Genomic DNA, 24,445 nt, shown 5'->3' on the forward strand with positions numbered 1-24,445 from the left:
CCTCTTCTTGAATTAGTTTTTGATCATGTTTGTTTTGCTGTGTTACAAATACAATGTAGCCAGTATTAGTGCACAAAGTACTGATTTTTACTGATTATTTGAGAAAGTGAAAGCATAGAATACAGTTGTTTGAGATGATGAGTGGTGTTTTTTGTTGAAAATGAATAATATTTTAGAAAATATAAGTTTCATTAGTCATTTTTTAATTGATTACTGGATATTTCAGGCGACCTCATTTGATATCCAAGCGACCCCACATGGGATCACGACCTCAAGGTTGAAAAACACTGACTTAGGGACAAAGTGTGAAAATGTATGTGTATTGAGTTTTATAAATTTGGACTAAATAAGAGTCTGTGCAACCGCTTACACAACAAGTGAAGTAATAACTCAAGTTTCCTCTGCGACACAGTAAAGCTTAAGCGATCATTTCAGTCACGTGATGCACTATAGAGCCAAAATGGCCGCCAATGTATTTTGACGTCTAACAGCTAGCTACTTTTTTTTTTGTTTTATTCTTGATATTAAACTATCAGTCCTCAGTGTTTTCGTGGGACCTTCACTCCACCTCCCCGCGTATTTGGGAGTCGTGTTTTTTATTTGGAAAACAGTCAGGACTGACACGAATTTGTTGAACCGGTTAGACTATGCACAGTTAGTCCTGGTAGAAGCTAGCTAGCTAGCTGGCTCTGGCTGGCACTGTAAAACCGTTGAAAGTAAATAGCAAAGCTAACGTAGCCGCGGTGATGGAGGAGCTGAGCGCAGATGAGGTAAGTTGGCAATGAAAGAATTGTTTTGACTGGGTGTCATAGCTTATGTATCACAGTTAAACAACGACTGTTTCACGCCACCTCTTTGTTTTTTTCTCGGGGGGTCCTGCTATTAGCATGCAGCTACATCGGCAAATGAACAAAGACATCGTGACAAAATACAAACATCCAGCTGAAAAGATGAAAATCCTAGAGACTGCTACCTAACTTTGTGTCACTATGCACAGTGTTAACTGTGTCATAAAATAATGAAGTGAATAAATATAGGTTACATGTGTTTTTCTCTTTCGGTTGCATTCAGCTGGAGCAGTGTGCTTAAAAGCTAACATAAACCGAAAGCAGAAAATGACTTTAAAGTATGACGATACGTTTAGTGTCACTGCAGCGAAACTTCTATAATAGACACGCGTTTTCACATTGTTATTGTATGCATATGAGTTTTTATTTAAACGTTTGTGTGAGAGAATTAAGTAGTAACTACTCGTCAGCTGTGTCTAATGTTGCTATGCTAAGGGCCAAAAACTAGCCTTGAGACGACTCAGCATAAACCACACACCGGGCCACCATTGTGCAATCAGCTGTGGGCCCACTGTACGACCACTGGGACACAGGGGGGCTCAAAATACACCGACAAACAAAACATACTACATCCTAACAGGCTCCTTTATTACGAATGAATTGTGTTGACTTGTTTGATGCTTGTCTGGATGTAATGTAGGTTACTGTGTCTCACTTACGGATACGTTACAATGAATAAATATTCAGCCATTGTTTACGATTCAGTCCATTCGTGAGTATACTGTTTAGTTTTTCTATTACGTCTTAAAGTTAATTAAAACTTTTAAAAATAATTTATAGTTTTATGAGGCATTGATGGTCCAAAGACTCCCAATTCAATCATCTGAACTATATTTTTTTGTTCTTTTTTTTATTAATAAACAAGATAACATGCAACAACTTCCTCAGTTATACATCATTGCACAACATCTATAAACAGGAAAAAAGAAAATATACCACCAAATACAGTTCAACAACCAAAACAAGAGAAAATGCACACAAAAGGAAAATAAAAACATTGTACAAGGGGTATTTAAAAACAAATAACAACAACAACAAAAGAAAACCTAAGTATCATATTATATAATTTTCTTGCATGGACATTTTTCTTTTCACCTAGGTATCGTTGAAACAAGAAAATCTCAGATTTGAAAGCAAGCTGTGAAGGGGGGCATTTATGATATCTGCATTTGGGAATATAATATTTTGTTGTAATAAGGGGTGTGTATTGCCTGTCGTCTGGCGATACGATTCATATCCCGATACATAGGTCACGATACGATACAACATATCCCGATATTAAAGTATAAGGCGATTATTGCGATTAAAAAAAAAATATATATATATAACTTAAGGAACAACTAATCTGTAATTGTGTACATCTTCATGAGAACATTATGTATGAAATATATTTTATTGGCATATTTTACACATTTCAAACATTGGCTTTAACATGCCATGTGCCATCAACTTAAAATATTAAAAAAAAAAACATGAAATCTGCCTGTGGCTTTTAAACGAACTTTAGTGCAGCATGGCTTTAGTGCATCTTAACTGAGGTGTATACCTAGAACAACAAATAAATGCAGAAAGTTAGTACTTTCTTTTTAGATTTTATTGAAAAAACACAAGCTGGTCAACATGCCCAGGTTTCAGCGCTCTTATTTGTGCAGTTATAATGTCTCCTGCAGTGGAAAAGACTTTCCTGGTTAAAGAAAGGTTATTTTATTTTTTTAAATAAAAAAAAAAATCTATATAGATGCATTTAGAATCGATCCGAGAATCGCGCAACGTAATATCGCAATATATTGCAGAATTGATTTTTTTCATCACCCCTAGTTATAATAAATACGTTCTTGATCAAGAATCTGTTTTTTATTAAGGAAGGTACCAAATTGAATGTTTTGAAATTACCAGAAATCAATGTTTATATCTTTAGAAAACAGAAAATCATATAGAGATTTCCATAAAGATTCGACTATTTCACACACAAAATAAATGTTATGTTGTTTCTAATGTTCTATTGCATAAGTAACATCCAGTTTACATCTTTTATTAATAAAATCATTTGATATATAAATGTTATTTAGAATTTTGAAGTGGACTTCTTTATATTTTGGGGAAATAGGAATATTTTAAATATGTTGTGTTGGTTGACATTTCAGATTTATTGTAGTTTTTGAACTGTGCTTTTCACTAAAAAAGGGTGGAATTTACTAAATATTTTCTCAGAAATGTATAATCACACTTTTTGTCTAATAATTCTACATTATCTATTCTAATCTCATGTAATTTGGGTGTTGACATATTAGCTACATTGATTTTTATTGACAGGATGAGGACGTGGTATTTTATTTTTTACCTTATTATAAATCTTTGCAGAGCACCCAAGATTATATTTCATCTCTAAATCTCATCTGAACTACTAATGTCCTCTCTAGTACCTAATACACTTGCTTTGTCAAAAATGGCATATTTTCAATAAAGATTCGCAGAAGGCGATTGGCCAGACTGGCAGGCGGGCCGACGTCACAGCCAAGCACCCCACTCAGCACACCCCTGACGTCCCCACAGAGAGAGACTCCTCCTGGACCCCTCCCCGGACCCTCAGGTGTCGCCCCCCAATCCATGCCACCAGCTGCCTCTCAATCATTGGGGCTCAATGTCCACAGTGGTACCCCTTCCACATCTCCAATGGGAACCTCTGGTAAGAAGTGCATATAAAGCATTGAGAAAAACAAGTATATGTCGCAGTTAGGGCTAGGAGTGTGACAATATCTCGATACGGCGATATATCACAATATTTTTCCGCACGATTAGCGATAGGCTCCCGCTAAGTATCGATTTTTTATTTTTATTTTTAAACCTTTTCTGCTTTTTCACTTAAATGTGCAGATACGTCTTCACAGAAATTTTATCACTGTTTGTTGGAGGAACCAATATATTGTTTACTGGAATATTGCACTATAATGGTGTCACTGGTAAAAAAGGCCCTTAGAGTAAATGAAATGTAAATCTCACAGATGCTGATGGTGCATATGTATTTTGTTTGTTTTTTTAATAGCTCGATTGCAGTATTTATTTGTATTGTCCATTTAGTTTATTTCATTGGATTTTGCATTAATGGTGAAGAATAATAATAATAATAATAATGCATCAATTTTATATAGCGCTTTATCATAGACACTCAAAGACGCTTTACAGAATTTAGGCATTATTCTTTCACTCCACACTTACTGGTGGCAAACTACTGTTGTAGCCACAGCTGCCCTGGGGCAGACTGACGGAAGCGAGGCTGCCATAGTGCGCCATCGGCCCCTCCGACCACCACCAACAAATTAAATGTGTATTATATTGAAATTGACCTTGTTTTTTTATAGTGATTCCTGTTGAGAATTGTTTATTAGTTTTTATTTGTTTGTTCGAAATAAAAAAATAAATATCCCACACAACAGAACATATGACATCGTGTTTGTTAGCTTAAGGGGATGTGTGTGTGTGTGTGTGTGGGGCTGGGGGGAGTTTAGCAGCATGAAATGTGAAAGATGTGTCTGTGAATCTTCTCACTTATTCAGGTCATACTGATTATAGTAGTTTAGTCAAGTCATCAGACTTCTTCAGCTTTACTAAGAATTTAAAGAAACCTATTAGATGATACATTATATACTAAAATATAATAAATTCTAACTGACACATTAGCATTCCTGGTAACTAATCACAGTCATGCACCCTGATGACATCAGCAGAACTCACAGTGGCAGCTTGTAGGGATCACCAGTGTCCCTGTATAGCCCCTAATGTAGGCCATGCAGGACACAAAGACAAAGCCTTTCACTTAACAGTCCAAGCTTGTCCGCTCTGTATACAAGAGTGTGCTGCATATAGTTACAGTCACAGCCCTGATATTGTTTATTTTATGCCAAAATGTTGTTGTTGATACACAGGTCAGTGACCTTAATGTTACATTGATTATTGTTCCTTTTATTTCACATAGTTGTTTTTTTTCTTTTTTCAATGTCACCGTTACAATTGAATAAATACTTGTTCATGCACATCAGATTTTTCAAATGTTTATTTGAGCCTTTATTAAACCAGGAATGTCCCCATCTCTTTTCTAAGTTATGGGCAGATTCCAATTATTCATCATCTTTTTCTCTGTTTGTTATCTTTCTCCAATCAATACTGTGTTCTTTTTAAAGTATAAAGTTGAAGGCTACTTAATTTTTAGGTTAGATATTTGGCGAGGCAAAAATGTCAGACATTTCCATATGCTTTGATTCAGTTGAAGGCCACTACAATACTGTTAGGCATAAACATGTTTGTAAAGGGGGGCAAAACCCTCATTGGTTTAAGCAGAACTTAACAAAATTATCTTTACAACGGCTAACTCAGCTGCTCTTGTTTAGTTTGATCTCGTTAGAATTTAATTGTGTTTAAGGAGGATTCAATTTCACTTGTGTGTTTGTGAGTTGTTGAGTTGTGCTTTGCCTTTGTAGGGGTGGTGTATGGTAGTCAGAGCAGTGAAGGTGTGAGCTCCCTCTCCAGCTCCCCCTCCAACAGCCTTGAGACTCAATCCCAGAGTTTGTCCCGGTCGCAGAGCATGGACATTGACCCTGCCTCCTGTGAAAAGAGGTAGGAGTATCAGCTGAATCAGATTTGGAGGTAGTGATTTGATAAAGTCCCACTGTGGGAAAAAAATGCATGGCAAATCGCCATGTCCTTGACTAAAGTTATTTTTATGATATAACAGTAAGATGGTGTAATTTATGGTGCATTATGTTTTAAATTGCAGCATGTCCCAGGTGGATGTGGACTCAGGGATAGAGAACATGGAGGTGGAGGACAGTGACCGTCGAGATAAAAGGAATTTAACTGAAAAGGTATCCACTAGCTTTAGACACAACTTTTTAAGAGAGAACCGTTTTAAATTCTCAATGATTTCTTTCAGGACATATTTGAGCCAAAGATGGTTATGATGAAGAGTTGAAAGATGTTGATTTTATAAATGATGCTATTCACTTATTGAAATAATTTTTTGGCAACATTTCTCAGAATAATAATAATGTTTTTGCAATCAAATTATTGTTTTATTATAATTTTTTTTCACCTCACAGTTATGAGAGAAAGTGTAGTTTTTAGATCAGTAACAATGTGTTTTTTGTTGTTGGCTCTTAATGTTTGCTCTCTCTTCCTCTCAGGAAAACTCAACAAACTCTGATGTCTCTGAAGAGCAGGCTCTGCAGCTAATTTGTAAGATCCTTCGCGTATCGTGGAAGGAACAGGATAGAGATGTCATCTTTCTTCCTTCAATGGCTGCTGATTTCCACCAGAACCCTAAAGATGGTATTTAATCAAACAGTTTGTAAAAAAAAAAAAAAATACATAGGACATAATTTTTCTGTATTTTTTCTCCTGAATTGATTTTTTTTCTCTCCGTTCCTTGCAGTGTTCTCTCATTTTAAAGACCTCATCAGCCAAATCTTGATGGAAGTCCTCATGATGTCCACCCAGTCATGTGTTCATAACCCTTTTGCCAGCTTGACGGCGACCTCACGTCCAATCGCAGCAGTCAAATCCCCCGACCACCGTCTGACGCTGGTACAGCCCTCCAATCAAAGTGGCAGCCCAATGGGTTCCAGTGCCGCGTCTTTTGGAGCAAGCTCTCTGTCCAGGCAAGTACACTAAGTTGTTAGTGAGAAAGTTTCCCACTGATGGACTGAGGCCATTGGCTCGCTGGTACCAGCTAGCCTCCCTATAAGGCTTTAGGATTATTCATAATATTGAATCATTGCTGATGAAAAGAAGTCATGTTTTTGTAACAGTGATCATCTCATTGATGTTGTCCACAGTCTGTATGGCTGTGGTAGTCCTCACCCAATGACTTTGGATACAGCTGGGATGACTTCCCCGTCTCCCCCAACGCCTACTACACCCAGTGTTTGTTCCACATCGTCCAACCCTCAGTTTGTGGTACCGCCGAGCCCACCGGCCTCTGCTACCACGAGGCATCCCCTCAACCCTCCGACCTCCCCGATGCCCATCTCCCCACGCTATCGGCCTTACTCTGTTACCGCTTCGTGGGGGAGTGCTTCCCCATCTAGCTCTTGTCACAGAGCTTCTAGTCCTTCTAGACCCTCTCCTAGTCCTGCTGGACTTTCAGTTCCCCCAAACACCCCAGTTCCAGTGTCTTCACCCAGCCCCCAGCCCATATCCCTGGGCTCGCCTTGGGCTCGTACCCAGCCCTCCTCCACAGTTCCTACTGTGGTGCCACCATCTCCCAGACTGAATAACCGACAGGCTGCCTTTGCCGCCAGGATTCCACCGTCTAGGTATCTCTCCACTGTGTGTCAGTGTGGCGTGTACATACATCAACTAACTAACCAAATCACTGACTTTTTATAGAAAGTCATATTAAAGGTTAAAGTAGACTTAGGTTTTTCACTAATTACAGTCTGCTTTCATCAATTCGGTTAAAAGCAAATTTCTTATTTCTTCTTTTTCTTCAAATTGGTTTAAAAAGCTGAAGTTCAAATAATTGTCTGTCGCAAATTATTAAGGCAAGACCACTTGGCCAAGTGTTTGTTTAAAACGTTTGGCAATAACCTCTTTGTCCAGACAAATGAAGTAAATGTTAAACAGGTTTATTTTATTTGGTGTCATCATTGTGTCGAAACATAACACATTTTTGTAGCATTTAATTGCAGCACTACACAAAAGTTCATGAAACTTTAGATCTAGTGCTTAGTTTTCCTTTGACCTTACTTTCTGGTTATATCTATGTTCCAAACAACTTTTCTTTTTTTTTTTCGTTTGTGTCCACATACTTCCACACCATTTTCCTCTCTTTTTCTCACTTCTGTTCCCTTTCTTGTCCCGTTAGCCCGTTGTCCCTGCTGTTTTTTGCCCTGTCTGACATGTCTCAGGACAACAGTGAAGACGAGTCTGAGGAGGAGGAGGATTTTGCTCAGGTTCAGTTTGGGTCCAGGTACACCATTGCACGGTGTGCGCTAACATGTGTGCGCTCACCAGCTCATCTACGGGCCTCTTGCATGTTACAGTTGACCCAGCAGCAGGCTTAAGACTAATGGTGTAGAGAAACAGCAGGCCAGTGCTATGACCAATAAACTGAATGGAGACGGATCTCATTGTTAACGTTTTCGGTGTTTCTAATCTTACTGTAAACACTGAAGAGAGTCTTTTGGGGAAGACTGTGTGGTATATGTCAATGCAAACAGCTTTTGGTTGGAGTTATGCGACTGCTCATGTGGTTTCCAAGCCTTTTTCAACATCTTTACTTCTCTGTGCTGTGACATCAATTACAATGATGTCATCTATAGAGTTGATGGAAGAAACAAGTAGAAAGTACAAAATAAATCTCCGAAGTAAAAGCAGGAATTCAACAGCATTAAAGGTAATTCTTTGTTTTTTTTTTTGTTTTTTTACTAGTTTTGTTTTATTTTTCAAATTAAGACCCTGAATAGTATTACAATTCCTAATATATATATATATATTTTAAGGACATTTAGTTCTATTTATTCTCAAAGGTTTTTTTTTTTTTTTTTTTAATTTAATTTAATTGAACAAAGTAGTCTAATAAATAAATAAATGTACATTCGTGAAAGCAAATACACCCATGCAAAAATGGTTTGTGCCTTGGTTTTGTACAGGTTTTGACTGTAGGCTGGTTAACTCTTTTAGAAGGAAACTGCCAGGATTAAAACAGGAAATTTAACTGGCTAATATTAACAGAAGTGGTTGAAATGCCAGGAATATTGAGATTTGGAAGCAATGTAGTAACAAACTACTAGTTTTTGGGCACTTGTTACTTCCCACCTCTGCTCTGACCTAAATTCATGTCTGGAAGAATTTATGGGTTTGGTTCAGATTCACGAGCGTCCCCTGTTCAGGGTGTCAGTATTATGTCTTTGTCTGTAAAAAAATGAAACAATGGTACAAAACAGCTTTTGTTATTGACGCAGGCTTGCTGTGCTTTGATACCTCTCGTGCCTGGGTTTAACTCGTGCAGCTGATTATTACTAACTGCTGTTTCAACACATTTTCTGTGCATTTTCAGGAATATATTTGCATTTTTGCATTACCAGCACTGAGACTGCGGTGCTTTCACTAACTTTGGCAGGTTTTCCTTTCAGGAATCGTCAGATTTGGGTTTGTACTTACAGTATGAGTCACTTCCAAATTACAGTATTCAGTGCTAATTGCTTCTCGTCTTTGTGCTGTGGGGTTTTTTTCTTCTTTTAAGCTGCCTGTTTTTTAGTTTTTGTGTTCACTTCTCTGCTTGCAGTCTTGGTGCATGTGGAGGAGGGATGTCCAGTGATTCCACTAGTGACCGCTTTACCATTGAAACGTGCAAAGAGACGGAGATGCTGAACTACCTCATCGAGCGTTTTGACAGTGTTGGCATGGAAGAGAAGAAAGCTCCCAAAGTATGTTGCAATCAATACCAATGAAATTGAATAATGTTTGTGAATGATATTCTATCACAACCTTTTTTTCTCAGATGTGTAGCCAACCAAATATCAGTCAACTTCTCAGTAACATTCGCTCTCAGTGCATTTCCCATGTTTCCCTGGTCCTGCAAGGCACCCTGACACACCCTCGGTAAGATGGACATTTTCTTATCTCTGGCTTGTTCTGCTCATGTCTCCTTTGTTGCCAGTCCCTTACTTTACCTTGGTTCTAATTTGTTATTTACTTGCAGGAGCCCTCTGCATCAATCTCTGCTGGTACCTTACATGCTGTGTCGGAACCTTCCATACGGTTTTATTCAGGAGCTGGTACGCTTAACACACCAGGAGGAAGAAGTATTTAGACAGGTGAGAGACTGGCATGTTGCACCCACCCAGGCTGTGTCATATTTGGTTGGATTCAGATGGTCTCCATGTCAGATTATCCTCAATATATGAGGATTGTACTGCCACCTAAGCATCGCATAATCATTTGAGTCATTCCATTGAGCTGTAAAAGTGATTTGATGCATTTGCTTTTATATTTCCAGATCTTTATCCCAATTCTCCAGGGGCTGACTTGTGCCGTCAAAGAATGTTCCTTTGACAGTGACAATTTCAAATTTCCACTAATGGTAAGTAAATGTTCACGCTCCAAATACAGACTGGACATAACATAATGTGAACTTGTTACGTTTTCATTACAGGTATAAAAGAATGGTTGTCTTTGGTGCCGTGGCATTTTTAATGTTATGCTTTTCTAAAAAAAACAAAAAACAAATCTTTCCCCACATATTCCACAGAACATAATTTGTTTCTGTAGTTATGAAGATTACAAAATGACAGATGAACGCATTAATGAGTTATAATTGTTTGTGCAGGCATTAGCTGAACTTTGTGAAATAAAGTTTGGAAAGACTCACCCAGTGTGCAATCTGGTAAGTAAATCAACTAAACAATTAATTTCTTCAAATCAAAATCATGGCCATTCTCTCTGCTCGACTGTAGTCATTTTAGCTTAGCTTATCTTTTGTGTAGAAAGTATTGTTATTTTTATTCATAATTGTGACTGTGCTTAAACTGTATGTCGTCTTAGGTTTTTATATGAACACATTTTTCCCCTAATAGAAATTTGACAAGCAAACGTTTAATAAAAGAAAGTACGGTATTTATTTTTTTCATTTAAAGATGAAAACTAAATGATTATCCTTGTAAAGACTTGATCTTAGAACTAATTTCATTAATATGTTGCTAATTTGGATGAATCAATAATCAAGATATTGTGGGGTATTTCTAATGCTATATATTATGTATATACTATGTATGTACTGTATACAGTATAGTACCATAATTGTGCTGTGGTTTTGTCTGTTATGTACCTAGTCAAAAGGAAAAGGTTAACTTGCATTCAGGGTTTGAATTTAAAAAAGAAAAAAAATGTATTCCTGCACTGGAGTGAAATACCTTGACTTGGCTGTTTTCAATGACCCTCATCTTTCAACTACAAATCATGGCTTGTTTGAGTTTAATATATTCCATCTATCCTTGTGTGTTGTATCTTTTTTGCAGATAACATCACTTCCTCTTTGGTGCCCCAAACCTCTGAGCCCTGGCTGTGGAAGAGAGATCCAGAGACTGTCCTACCTGGGAGCCTTCTTTAGCCTCTCTGTGTTTGCTGAAGATGATGTGAGTTGAGCCTGAAGTCTGGTCATAACACAAGACTAGGTCGAAAAACAAGATTTTAATATTTCATAAAATGTAGAATTGGTCAACATAATAGTGTGTGTTTGTGTTTCAGACCAAAGTAGGAGATAAGTATTTCTCTGGCCCTGCTATCACTATGGAGAACACACGAGTTGTCAGCCAGTCCCTGCAGCACTACCTGGAATCAGCAAGGGTGAAAGGACCCGCCATACTTTTTTCCCTTTTTTTTTGTCTGTTTTTATTTTTTTAAACTTTTTATTACATTTTTATTTCAAACATGAACACAACAGCAGTGTATTTACCACAATGAGAAAATAGTAATAATTTAAAAAATCGAAAATGAAACAAAGCAAAGAGGGAATAAATTATTACAAAATCCTGCACGTGAAGCATGTACTTGTTCGTAAAGGAGTAGGAAGTATAAACTTATATGATCCTACCCCTTGTAATATCCAGTACTATACTTTATTTCTATACAATAATCTTCTTATAATATACACCTATGTACACTGTAAAAGAAGACATTAGGCATTGATTTGTCTATATAATTATAAAATTCATGTAATCCACTATACATTTATCTGTCCAAACATACACATACATGAATATATACAGACCTATTTATATTTTTTTTCCCTTTAACATTTATGCTTTGAGAAGATACATTTTATGTATTTAAGTTTAAATTTCTTTAAATTCAGGCATTTTTTTATTTCCACACCACAAACTGTTCCACAACCTGGTACTGCTTTTTTCTCTTTCCATTTGAGGCCAATAATCACTTTTTCCTTTTGTCAGGGGGATCTGTTTAAAATACTACATAACATTCTGCTAAATGGAGAGACCCGTGATTTAGCCCTTAATTACATGGCAGCTTTAGTCAACCACAATGTGAAAAAAGCTCAAATGCAGGTACGTCACACTGATTTCATAGGAAGCAAATAAAAATCCTCAATCAACTGGTGAGAATTGGAATCCTTTCAATGTATCTCATGAATACACTTAATTATTGTTTCTCTCAGACGGACGACAAGCTGGTGTCAACAGATGGCTTCATGCTCAACTTTTTATGGGTGCTGCAACAGTTGAGCATGAAGATCAAGCTAGAAACGGTGGACCCCTTCTACATTTTCCATCCACGGTGTCGCCTAAATGTCAGTGTAGAAGAGACTCGTGTGAAAGCCACCATGGAGGAGCTTAAGACCTGGCTGACTGAACTGCGTAAGACTTCATCAATGTAGAAAAATTGAAGAAATATTTTGTTACATGTGCCAAATTAATGATTAAAATATCAACTGGTTTATTTCATTACATATTCAGAGAGCTTTAGGTTTAATGGGTGCAATAATGGTTTTTGGTAAAGTAGACTTTCTTTGCTGTAATTCGAGAATATGTTTATTCACCTCTTCCGCCAACTCCTCCAATCCAATGGCTTCAAATGTACTTTTGGGTTATTCCATGTCATTTCAACAAATGTTCCCACGCACTTTGGTCTAAAAAAAAAATGCCGAAATTTTTATCAATTGTTTTGTGACTATTCAGTAGACACACTGTAAATTTTTAGTTTGATCGGATTAATCCTTTGTTTGATATGTCCAATTCAGTGAGGGGACTATGTGTTGATTTTCGTGCGTCCTTATTTTCCTTCCATTTTCAGATTTCAATATTTCAGGAATTACATCATATAGGAAACTGAAATTTGGTGTCGTAATACAGCTCTACCTACTCTCTCAGAATATACAAAAAGATCTGCTTCATCTGGTGGACATGCCAGTCCCTCAAATTTGGAAAAAAGGTTTGTCAAGGTTTCGGACTCCCAAATGTTTGGGTCTTCAGTAAACAACTTTGCATATGCCTCAGCTCCCTGTAATTTGATGAGCTTGGAGCTATGTACTTATACTGTTCAAATCACTAATGATTAGTCAAACTATCACCCAAGAACCAATGCATATATCTGTTGAAATAAATTAAAAAATACTTTTTTTAAAAAAACTTTTTATTGAAAATTCTGAGAGGTACTGTAAATGTGTAGAAATGACATGGAATGACCCTTTTAGTTGCAGCATCTCTGCTCTCCCACATTCTCCATGTTTAACACCATCACATGCCAAATCCCTTGTTGAACTGGGGCTCATTTGAGATGGTGATTTAGTAGATCGCCAGAAACAGGAGAACAAAAATGCATGCAATCTATTTGCTTACGCACCCAGTTTGACGCTTTTTATTGGGGATCTTCGTAAATCAGGCCCTTGTGTTATTTAAGCTCTTGATCATAGTACTTTCAAGTTTTTTTTCCTCCAGTGATCTGTCTCTATGCGTGGCTGATTCATAATTTTGTTGTACACTGACAGATGAAGACCCTGCTAAGTTCTCTGAGCCCAAGTTCCCCACAGAGTGTTTCTTTTTGACACTTCACGCCCACCATTTGTCCATCCTGCCTGGGTGCCGGCGCTACATTCGCAGATTGCGTGCAATTCGTGAACTCAACAGGTACACGCACACACATACAGAAACAGACACACACCTACGCACACAGTTATTGCACATTTAGAGAACATGCAGTAATTTTGTTGTTTTGAATTTTAGGACTGTGGAGGAGCTTAAAAACAGTGAGAGCCAGTGGAAAGATTCTCCTCTTGCCACTCGACACAGAGAGATGCTTAAAAGATGCAAAGCCCAGCTGAAGGTCAGTTTCACGTCTGTGGGTGCACAATCTTTCTTATAATGATGGGGTCAAGTCTCAGATTACACCCACAGTCAAGTATATAAATATTCTGTGCCCGTATTCACGAAGCTTCTCAGAGTCTCTCAGAGAGCTCCTATACCTTAGCTTAAATATTCATAGCAAGGAATCTTATCTTAAAAGTGATTCAGGGAGTTTCTGAGAGCAACTCTGAGCAAAGAGGGAAAGAAAATTTTATCTTACTGAGGAGGTATGGTTGCCCCCGTTGCTGGGTATGATGCAGTCATCTAAAAGCTATGGTTGGTTGTTAGAGAAAGAAGAGAAAAAAAACACTGCTAATGAATGTAGAGTAAAATCAACAGATAACACTTGGACTGCATTAAAAAGTGTGTAATCACGAAATTAATTTAATTCAGCAAAATTAAATGTACATAGTTCAAAAACGTTTAAACCTTGTTCACATGCAGATTATTATATTGATTTAGTTACTGTTAACTCATTCAGTGCCAGCCATTTTCAAAATTTCTACCCCCTCAGTGGCAGCCGTTTTAGAGCATTTTGACAAATTTCTAAAGATCCACAGAATATTTTGTATCTGAGTTCGACACCATATTCTGAAAGATTAAAGTGTCTAATTTTATCAGAAAAAAGAATTACGTTTCTAGCTTGTTTTGTTCTTCTGTTCCGCAGTTGAATATAGGCAAATTTCACACAAATCGCCCGTTTGTGACAAAAAGCTGAGAAAAACGTCTTTTTCTGAAAAAATCTATTAGTGACTTTGAAGCAATTTTTTTATTGCTTTAGATACACCTCAACATTGGTTTACTTCTATAAAACTACAAAAACAACACTGATACCAGGTTTTTGATGGCAAAATTATTATTGTTATGCCATCTGTGTCAGAGTTGAATGGATTTCTTACTGTATATTTTTTCCAAGCCTCTCTCTCCGTCATTCTCCACACACGCAACTTCCTCCTCCCGGACATGCCCAGTCTCACCGCTTGCCCCATTTTTTTTATCATTTTATCTCATTGCCACACTCTCAATATTCCACTCAGGTTCCCCACATGCTCTGGTCGCATGTGCACTACTGGGAAATTCAGCATCAACTCTGTAGTGCCATTTTCTGTCTTGCAAACTCTTATCCTCTCACTCTGAGCTCTGCTCATAATGGGTGATCTCTCTCATCCAAAGGTGACGTCTAGGGATGTAGCGATTCACTCAACTCCCGATACGATTCGATTCACGATACTGGGTTCACGATACGATTCTCTCACGATTTATTTTACAAAATGGGACTGTAGACAAATTTTTTTTTTGGGAAAAAAAACTAGAAAATACTGTACTATTTTCCTTTTAATTTTCATTGTCAAAAGAATTCCTTGATAAACTATTCAAAACAATGCAATTTAACTAAAAATAAATCTTGAATGAAATAAATAAAGGAATAATACAAATGAAAATGAAGCCTATTAATTTAAATTCTGGTTCTATAATAAACAGTGCAAAACTACATAATAGTTATTTTTCTTTTTAAAAGTGCAACTGAAAATGTATTTTGTGCCTTAACATTTGGACTTTAAAAAAAAAAAAAACCGTGATTACACTGATTTACGTCATATTTGTTTGGACCAGCAGAGGGCGCTGGTAACACAGTGGTCGGTTGGCATGCATATATATTGCAGTGAAGAAGAGAAGCTATGCTAGCAGACAGAGCTAATAGAAAAACGTGACTTTTACAGATATTCAAGTAATATTACAGATATTCTGTCGGTGCTAAAGGGGTAATGAATCATTTATTAACATATTTAAGAGTAGAAGGCGGCCAGAAAGAAAGTATTAGCAGACTCCGCCCGCCGCCTACACTTGTGGATAGTACTGCGATTCAATTTTCAGAAAATCGATATCAACCGTGATACCTATGAATCGATTTTTAACTGCCTTGCGATTAATCGTTACATCCCTAGTGACGTCTATAGACATCAATGGCACTCAATGAGTTAACTGTCCACGTTGGTAATTTCACCGCTTTATGTATTTGATATTAATGGTGGACGCAGACACAGCTGTCAGTGATTATTGTAATTGCTGGAACTCTTTTAAGAAGTGAAATAAAAGAGCATTAAGAGGGAAACTGGGTCCTGGGGTTATGGCACAAGGGAAGGAACAGACTTAGGAGCACATAGCCTTGCTAATCAATGCATTGAACTCTGTGTGTGTGCGCACAAGCGGCGAGTCTGAGAAGCGCTGCTACCTGCTGCAATCAGCACACAAACAAGGTAGCAAACAAATTGCGCAACAATACAACGCTGTGAAAGCGTCGTAATGGTCTGACTGATCACTCTATGCTATTACATTACCCTGTGTGAGAAAAGTACACCAATCCCTGATAAAGTCAACAACAAAAATTATCAGTGCACGATCAATCAGAATCAGAATAGTTTTATTGCCATGTAGAGTTTAAAACAATACAAATAATGTGACTTGGTGGATGGTGCGAAAAAACAGAAACAAACCAGAAATACAATAATAATAACAAATATAAGCCGGTTTCGTCTATTAAATCACTGTCGTTAAACATACAGAGAATATCTTGCTGTCCTATTTTTCTGTCTGTTTAAAGCACTTTTAGGCTTCTTAAAAGTCCTCCTCACTCCTAACAGTGTTTTACCTTAGGAGCTCTCTTAATGCCTAAGATGCTTTGTGAATTACTTTTATCCTAACTAAGGAAAAATGTTAAAATTCGAGGAATACTAAGATTTTTCTAAGAATGATGTCACTAATTGCTACGTTTAGCCTTAGGATGCTTTGTGAATATGGGCACCGGTGTATTGGATATGCTTTGATTCACATAAAGTGCAGGATGGCATATTTCTACCCTATCGAGTCTGATTATGTGTGACTTCCTCCTGTCAGAAATTGGTGCGAGCCAAGACCTGTGCTGACGTGGGCCTTCTGGATGAGAATCTACTCCGCAGATGTCTGCAGTTTTATAGCACTGTTATTCAGCTCATTTTGCGCATGGTGGACCCAGCCTACCCCAAGTAGGATTTTAATTAAAACCGATCTGACATGATAGTGGTTTATTTTCTTCAGTGATTATTGCCTTCTTGATTTCGTCTCAATGGTTTTTCATCTGTTTTTCCCCCCAGCATCATGTTGCCTCTGAATGCTGAGATTCCTAAAAGCTTTGCTGCTCTGCCAGAGTTTTACATTGAAGATGTGGCTGAATTTCTGCTTTTTGTTGTGCAGTAAGTCATGTTTTTATATATATGGAATATCACAACCTGAAACTGCCTGATCTTCTTTAGGGGTGGGTGGAGAAAGTGACGGAGCATGCTTGTGGCTTCAGTGTATGTACATCAATGAGTATTACACTGAAACCAAACCGAACATTCGGCTGAAGTAGCTTTTATATTTTTGAAATTTCTTATCCCACTGCTAAACCAACCACCAAAGAGATTAAAAAATGCTTAACTACAACTTTGGTTAAATTTGAAAATTTTTAGCTGAATATCTGTCAAATGTCCAATATTAAACTAAATTCACTGTGTTGGGGAACGTACCTAGTAAACAGTTCTCAACTTGGAGTTATCTATAACATATCCATCTGTAGCGGACTGCTGAGCAGGTGTGTGTTAGCTCTCTTACTTCATGAATATAATAGAGTGCACAGTTTTTCCCATAATCACCTCCCCCGATCCTCTCTGTTCCTGTATCTGTTTCCAACAACAAAATAAGGTTTGCCATAAAAAGGAATCTTAAAATTCAAAAAATATCAATAATTGAGAGTATTTTGTAAGGATTGAGTATTTGTTAGAGCTGGGCGATATGGACCAAAATTCATATCTGATATTTTTTCTCAAAATGGCGATAAACAATATAAATCTCATTATTTTTAACTCGAAGTCTGACCAGAAAGACAATTCTTAGTTAAATTTGCTGATGCAAAATGTCACACAGGCACATTTTTTAACAAACGGCTGCACAATATGTGCAATTTTTGACTTTTTCTCCTATAGGGGACAGCATGTGAGTGAGTTCTGTTGTGTGGGAAGAAGCAGAAACAATGACTCCTAAAACAAGTATTTTAATGAAGAAATTAAGCTCTAAAATAAAAATATTTATATAGGCGATGTTGTAATTTTCTATATCGCCAAATAAGAAATGTTTCGACTCGATATATTATACAAAGGATGATCTAAAAGCAGTCGTCTTACCTTCACTTTTTCTCCTCCCAGGTACGCTCCCCAAGTTTTATTTGAGCCGTGTGTCCAGGACATAGTCACCTTCCTAGTGGTGTTCATCTGCAGTCAGAACTACATCAGGAACCCTTACCTTATTGCTAAGCTGGTGGAAGTATTGTTTGTCACCAACCCTGCTGTGCAGCCTCGCACTCAACGCTTCTCAGAAATGATGGAAAACCACCCGCTGTCTGTGAAACAGCTGGTTCCTGCTCTTATGAAGTTCTACACTGGTGAGTCCTGTCTGTGCTACACTTCTGTTGTGTGGCTTAGGGAAAATGTAATATAAAAATATAATTTATAATGCCATTTCGCTCTTTTAATAGAAGTAGACTTTAAGCTGCTTTTAGAAAGAGAAAAAAAAAAAAAAAAATGTTTTTTCCCTGGTTAGACGTTGAGCATACCGGTGCCACCAGTGAGTTCTATGACAAGTTTACGATACGGTATCATATCAGCACCATCTTCAAGAGTCTCTGGCAGAACATTGCCCACCACGGCACCTTCATGGAGGAGTTCAAGTGAGTTTGTTCGTCACAAACGACCCCAGTCATTTGGAAGCAGACAGATGTCAAGGGACTAATCTCAAGTTTGACCTATTCTTCTTTTCTGTGCTCTTTCTTTTTAAATTTTTTTTAACTCCCCATCAGCTCTGGCAAGCAGTTTGTGCGCTACATCAACATGCTGATTAATGACACTACTTTCTTGTTGGATGAGAGTTTGGAATCCCTGAAGCGTATCCATGAAGTTCAAGAGGAGATGAAAAACAAGGAGCAGTGGGAGCTGCTGCCTAGGGTTGGTGTTGCTCACCTTCATCTTCTGTTTATTTACCAAGACTTAAATGAATCTTTCAGCTGTAAAAAAAAAACATCTGAAAGACATGATTAGAAACAGCAGAACGCACTTACATTGTACAGACTCCAGAGGCTGAGGACAGAAATTGTCACCAGTGTTATGAGCTAAGGTGTAAACTAGGGGTGTACATTGCCATGAATCTTCTGAAATCGATTCACGATTTGCATGTCACAATACAATATATCCTGGTATTAAACAATACAATATAATCACGATATCAATAATTACAAATTTCACTTTTACAAGTAAAAAATGGTATGAAATACAATTTATTTTCTTTTTTTTTTTTTTTTTTCAATATGCTAGAACAAGGAAATGGTAACTAACTGTAATTCAAGTGCCAATACCAAAAACAAGTGGTATGTTTATCAAACTGTCAAATTACATTTTTCAAAAAAAGTTAAACTTTAGCTTCTACAACAGATTGTGATTGTTAAGTTCTTAATTTAATTTAATTTTTTTTCAAGTAATTACATACATTTATAAAAGTGCCCAGTATGTTTTATGAAAATGTAATGTAATCAACTTCCAAGCCAAAATGCATTGAAGAGTGAGGTAGTTTAACAAGGTCTGATGTGTTTCACGGACACCTAGTGACCGGGCGTTTACTGTATGTGCTATGCACATGTTAGCACAATTAAATGTTGTTTTTTTTTAAAAACATCATTAAAAAAGTTGATTTGGACATATTTCTGCTCGATACGATTATCGCACATTGAAATATTGCCAAATATTTTTTTTCATACACATCAAATCAAATGAAATCAAAAACAAGTGCAAATTAAAAAACGATATACAGATTCGGAATAAAAGCCAACATGTACACAAAAATTATCCACATAAAGTAGATCACACAGCCTGCACACAAACAAACATGCACACTAAAAGCAGGCAACGACATCTAACCATAAAATGCTGCAAAAAGATCAGCTGAGATTTGGTACAGAAAAGCAATGGCTTCATTTTGCTTTTTGTGTTTTTGGGACACTCTCAGGATCAGCAGCAGAGCCGCCAGTCACAGTTGACTCAGGACGAACGAGTGTCTCGCTCCTATCTTGCCTTGGCTACAGAGACGGTGGAAATGTTCCACATCCTCACCAAGCAGGTCCAGAAGCCTTTCCTTCGACCTGTGAGTGTCTCCATCTGAAATCCACACTTGCTCTCATTCCTACTGTGACACTCGACACATTGTAGCCATCATTTTCTGTGTTTTATTCCTGCCACAGGAGCTAGGTCCTCGATTAGCTGCCATGCTGAACTTTAACCTGCAGCAGCTCTGCGGGCCTAAATGTCGAGACTTGAAGGTGGAAAACCCTGAGAAGTATGGTTTTGAGCCCAAAAAGCTCCTTGACCAACTCACTGACATCTACCTGCAGCTGGACTGCGCCCGCTTTGCTAAAGCTATTGCAGATGACCAGGTGTGAACTGATTTCAATACTTCGATGAATCTTTAGTAGATGTATGTATCTATATACACGAATGCTCAAAGTGGCTGTAGTGTCATGATGAATGGCTGCAGGAATATGCCTTAGCTAGTAATGAGTCACGTCCTTAAAGCTTTCAGGATGCAGATTCTCTCCAGTGCTCGGTGAATGGAGTTCAGTGTTTCTCCCAACCAATCACAGCAGCTGAGAAGTCACACCACCAATCATGAATACCCACTTTACACCAGATAAAACAGACAATAGACCACCTATAGTTGTGCAGTGGTTACCTAACATTGTGCTCAACACATTTAAACTTATATAAACTGCAGAACAGAAAACTAAATTCCAGAAAGTGCATTAGTACATTTAATTTAAAAACTCCCAGATCTCATCCAACTCAAAACTGACCAAATGATTTATAAAGCAAGCAAAGGTGCACTTCCGAAAGGGTTGCAGAAAAGATTTTGAGAAAGAGAAAATTTATATAATTTAAGAGGAAAACTAATTTCTAATATGCAATATATTAGAACAACACTGAAAAGGTTGAGTATAACAATAGCAGGGTTTAAATTATGGAACTGCACCAATGTAAACCATTTTAAAAAGCTTTTTATATCATATGGTTAGTAAGTATAAGAAAGAAGAGCAACAATTTTACCTAGGACAGCAATAATAAATATTATCTATTTAATGGTATAGAATATATTAATACTTACTCAATAAACATAATAAAAAGGTATATATTGTGATAGAGAATATTATTACTTTTATATTACCATACTATATTTTGTATTTAAAATTTAATTGATGAAACTTGTATAGTAAATATTAAAGAGTATAATATAAATATTATGTACATGCATGTGTGTGTATATATTAAACTTTGTGTTGAATATATATTAAGTGTGTATTGTAAAAATAGTAATATTAGTTTCCTTATTATTTTTTGTGATATTATCTAGAAAGCCTTGTTTTTTTCTTTGTAATGGGGTAAATGTGTATAATCTTTTGCTTCAACCGACACCCTTTTAGCTGATTAGTTAGACAGTTGAGTGTTTGTTTTTCTGAAGACTGCCGAAATAAAATGAAAAAATGTAATTTTAAAAAAACTGCATTTTTCCTTACAATTATTGGGTGTAGTGTGTTTAAATGAGTTGTTCTTTTGTGTTGTCTTTGCAGAGGTCATATAGCCGAGAATTGTTCGAAGAGGTTATTTCAAAGATGAGAAAGGCTGGTATTAAGTCGTCTATCGCCATTGAGAAATTCAAGCTGCTATCTGAGAAGGTGGAGGAAATAGTGGCCAAGAACTCCCAGTCTGAAATGGACTACAGCGACGCACCTGACGAGTTCAAAGGTGTGTGTGTTTTCACAGAAGCTCTTGTTACAACTAGGGGTGTGCATTGCCATGAATCTGATACGATATGACAATATGATACAGTATATCCCGACACTAATTATTACGATACGATACTTACAAATTTCAGTACAAATTTGTATGGAATACAATGTTTAGATTTTTGTTTAAACTTGAGAGAAAAGGTAAATAGTAACTAACTGTAATTCAAGTACCAATATTTAAAACAAGTGGTAAGTTTATTAAACTGTCAAATAAAATTATTTATTATTATTATTTTTGCTTCTACAACACATTCTGATTCTGTCAAGTTTTTAAATTCTTTAAAAGATAAAGCAACCTACATCTATAAATATGTCCAGTGTGATTTATGAAAATAAAGCTAAAATGCATTGAGGAGTGAGGTAAAAGTGACCGTGCTGTGCATATATTAGCGCAGTAAAAGAATTTTTTGATACAAAACATGATTTAAAAAAAAATTTATTTGGACATTTTTTTGGATCGATACGATAATTGAGCTCTGAAATATTTCGATATATCACAGAGTCGATTTTTTTTCTTACACCCTTAATGGCAAAAAACATTGCCAGAAATTGCTCGTGCAACCACAGAGTGATGACCCAAATGTTCACACTTATGTCCAGTCAGTGGGTTTAGCTCAGAAAAAATGTGATTTTCTCACTCTAAAAGCCCCAAGAATAGATAACTGGTTTACCAATAAAAAAGTAGAAATTGATGGAGCAAGCCCAAAGCTTTTAGTGATTGCTTGATGAATAGGTGTCGGGTTACAGCGTCTCCTCCTATCTGACCCTCGACCTGATCAGACAGCTCCAGTACATTCAGCAGTCTGTATTGCCGTCAAATTCCAGACGTTTGCAGTGGATTTTGCAGCTCGTATAGGTCATATAGATGGCTTAGGGCGAAGCTATCCTGAAACCACAGACTCAATTTAATCCTGACTGAGAATGTGAGCCACATGCCTCCTTTGATTCCCAGATATGCCAGCACGCCCACCACCGTCAGCGGGAGTGTGCCGCACAGGAGGCTGGGAGTATCAGCTGTCCCTGTGCTTTCTCATCTCCCAAGCCTGCTTTTATTTTTGTAACACACACACACATACATACACTAGCCTGCACTGTGACAATCCTATGACATTTCAATGTAGGACAAACAGAATCACGAGGAGGTAATTTAATAATAACTGTTGTATTATAAGACTAATATTGTCTTATAAAATACCAAGTAACAATATAAAAGATAACTACGGAAGAGGATTAGGGCCACTGGGGAAAAAAAAACAAAAAACAGAGCCACTAAAAAAAATTTAAAAAATCACTATGGTGAGTCATATTTAGGAGATAGAAAGTCATAATTATAAGAGTCTCATTTATGAGAATTTTTTTAACGTAAAGTGGAAAAGAAACTTCTACTATTTTCTTCACTGTTTATCATGTGTTGAATAAACAGCCAAAATATGTGTTTTGAATGACATATTATTCTAAGTGTAATTAAGAATGGTAACAGTCAGTGTCGGTAGACTGCTGCAAATGCTCCATTTGCATCTCATTAATGTAGCTTTCTATGTCATAATTATGACTTTACAAACTCCTTCTACACAGTTTGTCCGATTTTGACAAATAAGCTATCAAAAAATTCAGAAAGTTCCAGAGATTTATGCGTGTACTTTATTCATTTGTAACTTTTAAACTTTTTGACTTTTTTTCATTCCCATTCATTTCTATTGGAAATTTCAGTTTATTCAACTTTCAACTCCTTCATCTCCAGCCATTTTTCAACTAATTTACACCATTCAACCTTTAACATGTTCAGCTACTGCCTTCAACCCATTTCAACCTTTTTGCTAATGTTCAGCTAATGCTAGGCTAGTGCTAATGCTAGGTTAATGTCAATGATAGGATAATGCTATCACTCGGTAAATGCTGATGCTAATGCTAATTCTAACGTTAGGCTGATGTTATGCTAATTATATGCTATGCTAATGCTCATGTTTATGCTAAGCTAATTCAGTGAAACATGGGCCAACACCTGCATCCTCACTTGCATTTTCTTCAGGAAATGCTAATATTCTAGTTATGACTTGCCATGGAGATTTTTATTTATTTTTTTAGTGGCAGAAATGGGCACTTTTTTAAAATGGCTTTGTTTTTTTTTTTTGTTTGTTTTTTTTCTAGTGGCTCTAATCTTCTTCCGTTGATTACACCAAAACATCATGTTTTGTAATGTTCAGTAAAAATTCTAAAATGAACAAAATTGTCCTTTTCCTCAGGTAAAAAAAAGAAATTTTAAAGCTTGTTGATAAAGTGTCCCAAAGTGATGATTTGTCAGTGAGTATGTTTTCTATTTCCTGTGATTTCCACAGACCCTTTGATGGACACACTGATGACTGACCCTGTGATGCTTCCTTCTGGGAATGTCATGGACCGATCCATCATCCTGCGCCACCTGCTCAACTCCCCCACGGATCCCTTCAACAGGCAGCCACTCACAGAGAGCATGTTGGAGTCAGGTACACACATCTCTTCACCTGTTTACACAAAGATGCCGAGTCATGCTTTGAGTTTCTCCAACAACAACCAAGCAGCTTTATAGTTGGGTTCATGTCGGGTGTTTTAGGGACACTTGTGATGTCATTCACTGGCCTGTTTCTCACAATCTGTGTTTTTGTCTTTGCAGTGCCTGAACTAAAGGAGAGAATTCACAGCTGGATGAAAGGGAAACAGGGAGGACGGCTCATTTAAGAACCATGTTATCAACACTTTGTTGACTTTTCATTGTTAAGGGATGTGTTCAAACCGCCCAGGTTCAAAGCCTCTCTGCTACCGACATGAACAAAAATAATTGAAATGGAAAGATGAAAAATGGATTT

The 24,445-nt window shown here is 37.0% G+C and overlaps 1 protein-coding gene across 3 annotated transcripts; it reads left to right on the forward strand.

Moving 5' to 3' along the window:
• Positions 1 to 439: 439 nt before the first annotated feature.
• ube4b (ubiquitination factor E4B, UFD2 homolog (S. cerevisiae)) lies at positions 440 to 24,445 on the forward strand. 3 transcript variants are annotated; one of them, XM_028452856.1, is made up of 29 exons: positions 440 to 770; positions 3,315 to 3,534; positions 5,324 to 5,459; positions 5,620 to 5,707; positions 6,026 to 6,170; positions 6,274 to 6,499; positions 6,677 to 7,156; positions 7,708 to 7,812; positions 9,130 to 9,271; positions 9,346 to 9,446; positions 9,547 to 9,661; positions 9,844 to 9,927; positions 10,174 to 10,230; positions 10,862 to 10,978; positions 11,091 to 11,189; positions 11,795 to 11,908; positions 12,019 to 12,217; positions 13,348 to 13,486; positions 13,583 to 13,682; positions 16,598 to 16,725; positions 16,834 to 16,932; positions 17,923 to 18,158; positions 18,317 to 18,443; positions 18,573 to 18,717; positions 19,772 to 19,906; positions 20,004 to 20,195; positions 21,384 to 21,558; positions 23,939 to 24,085; positions 24,253 to 24,445. In XM_028452856.1, exons 1-29 carry the CDS (start codon positions 747 to 749, stop codon positions 24,315 to 24,317), a joined length of 4,140 nt encoding a protein of 1,379 aa, XP_028308657.1. In that variant the 5' UTR covers positions 440 to 746; the 3' UTR covers positions 24,318 to 24,445. The 3 variants fall into 3 exon arrangements, with proteins under 3 accessions (XP_028308657.1, XP_028308658.1, XP_028308659.1); XM_028452857.1 differs by lacking the exon at positions 7,708 to 7,812 and having other exon boundaries at positions 24,253 to 24,444; XM_028452858.1 differs by lacking the exons at positions 6,677 to 7,156; positions 7,708 to 7,812 and having other exon boundaries at positions 24,253 to 24,443.

Source organism: Gouania willdenowi, chromosome 7, assembly GCF_900634775.1.
Source record: "Gouania willdenowi chromosome 7, fGouWil2.1, whole genome shotgun sequence".
Lineage (NCBI taxonomy): Eukaryota > Metazoa > Chordata > Actinopteri > Blenniiformes > Gobiesocidae > Gouania > Gouania willdenowi.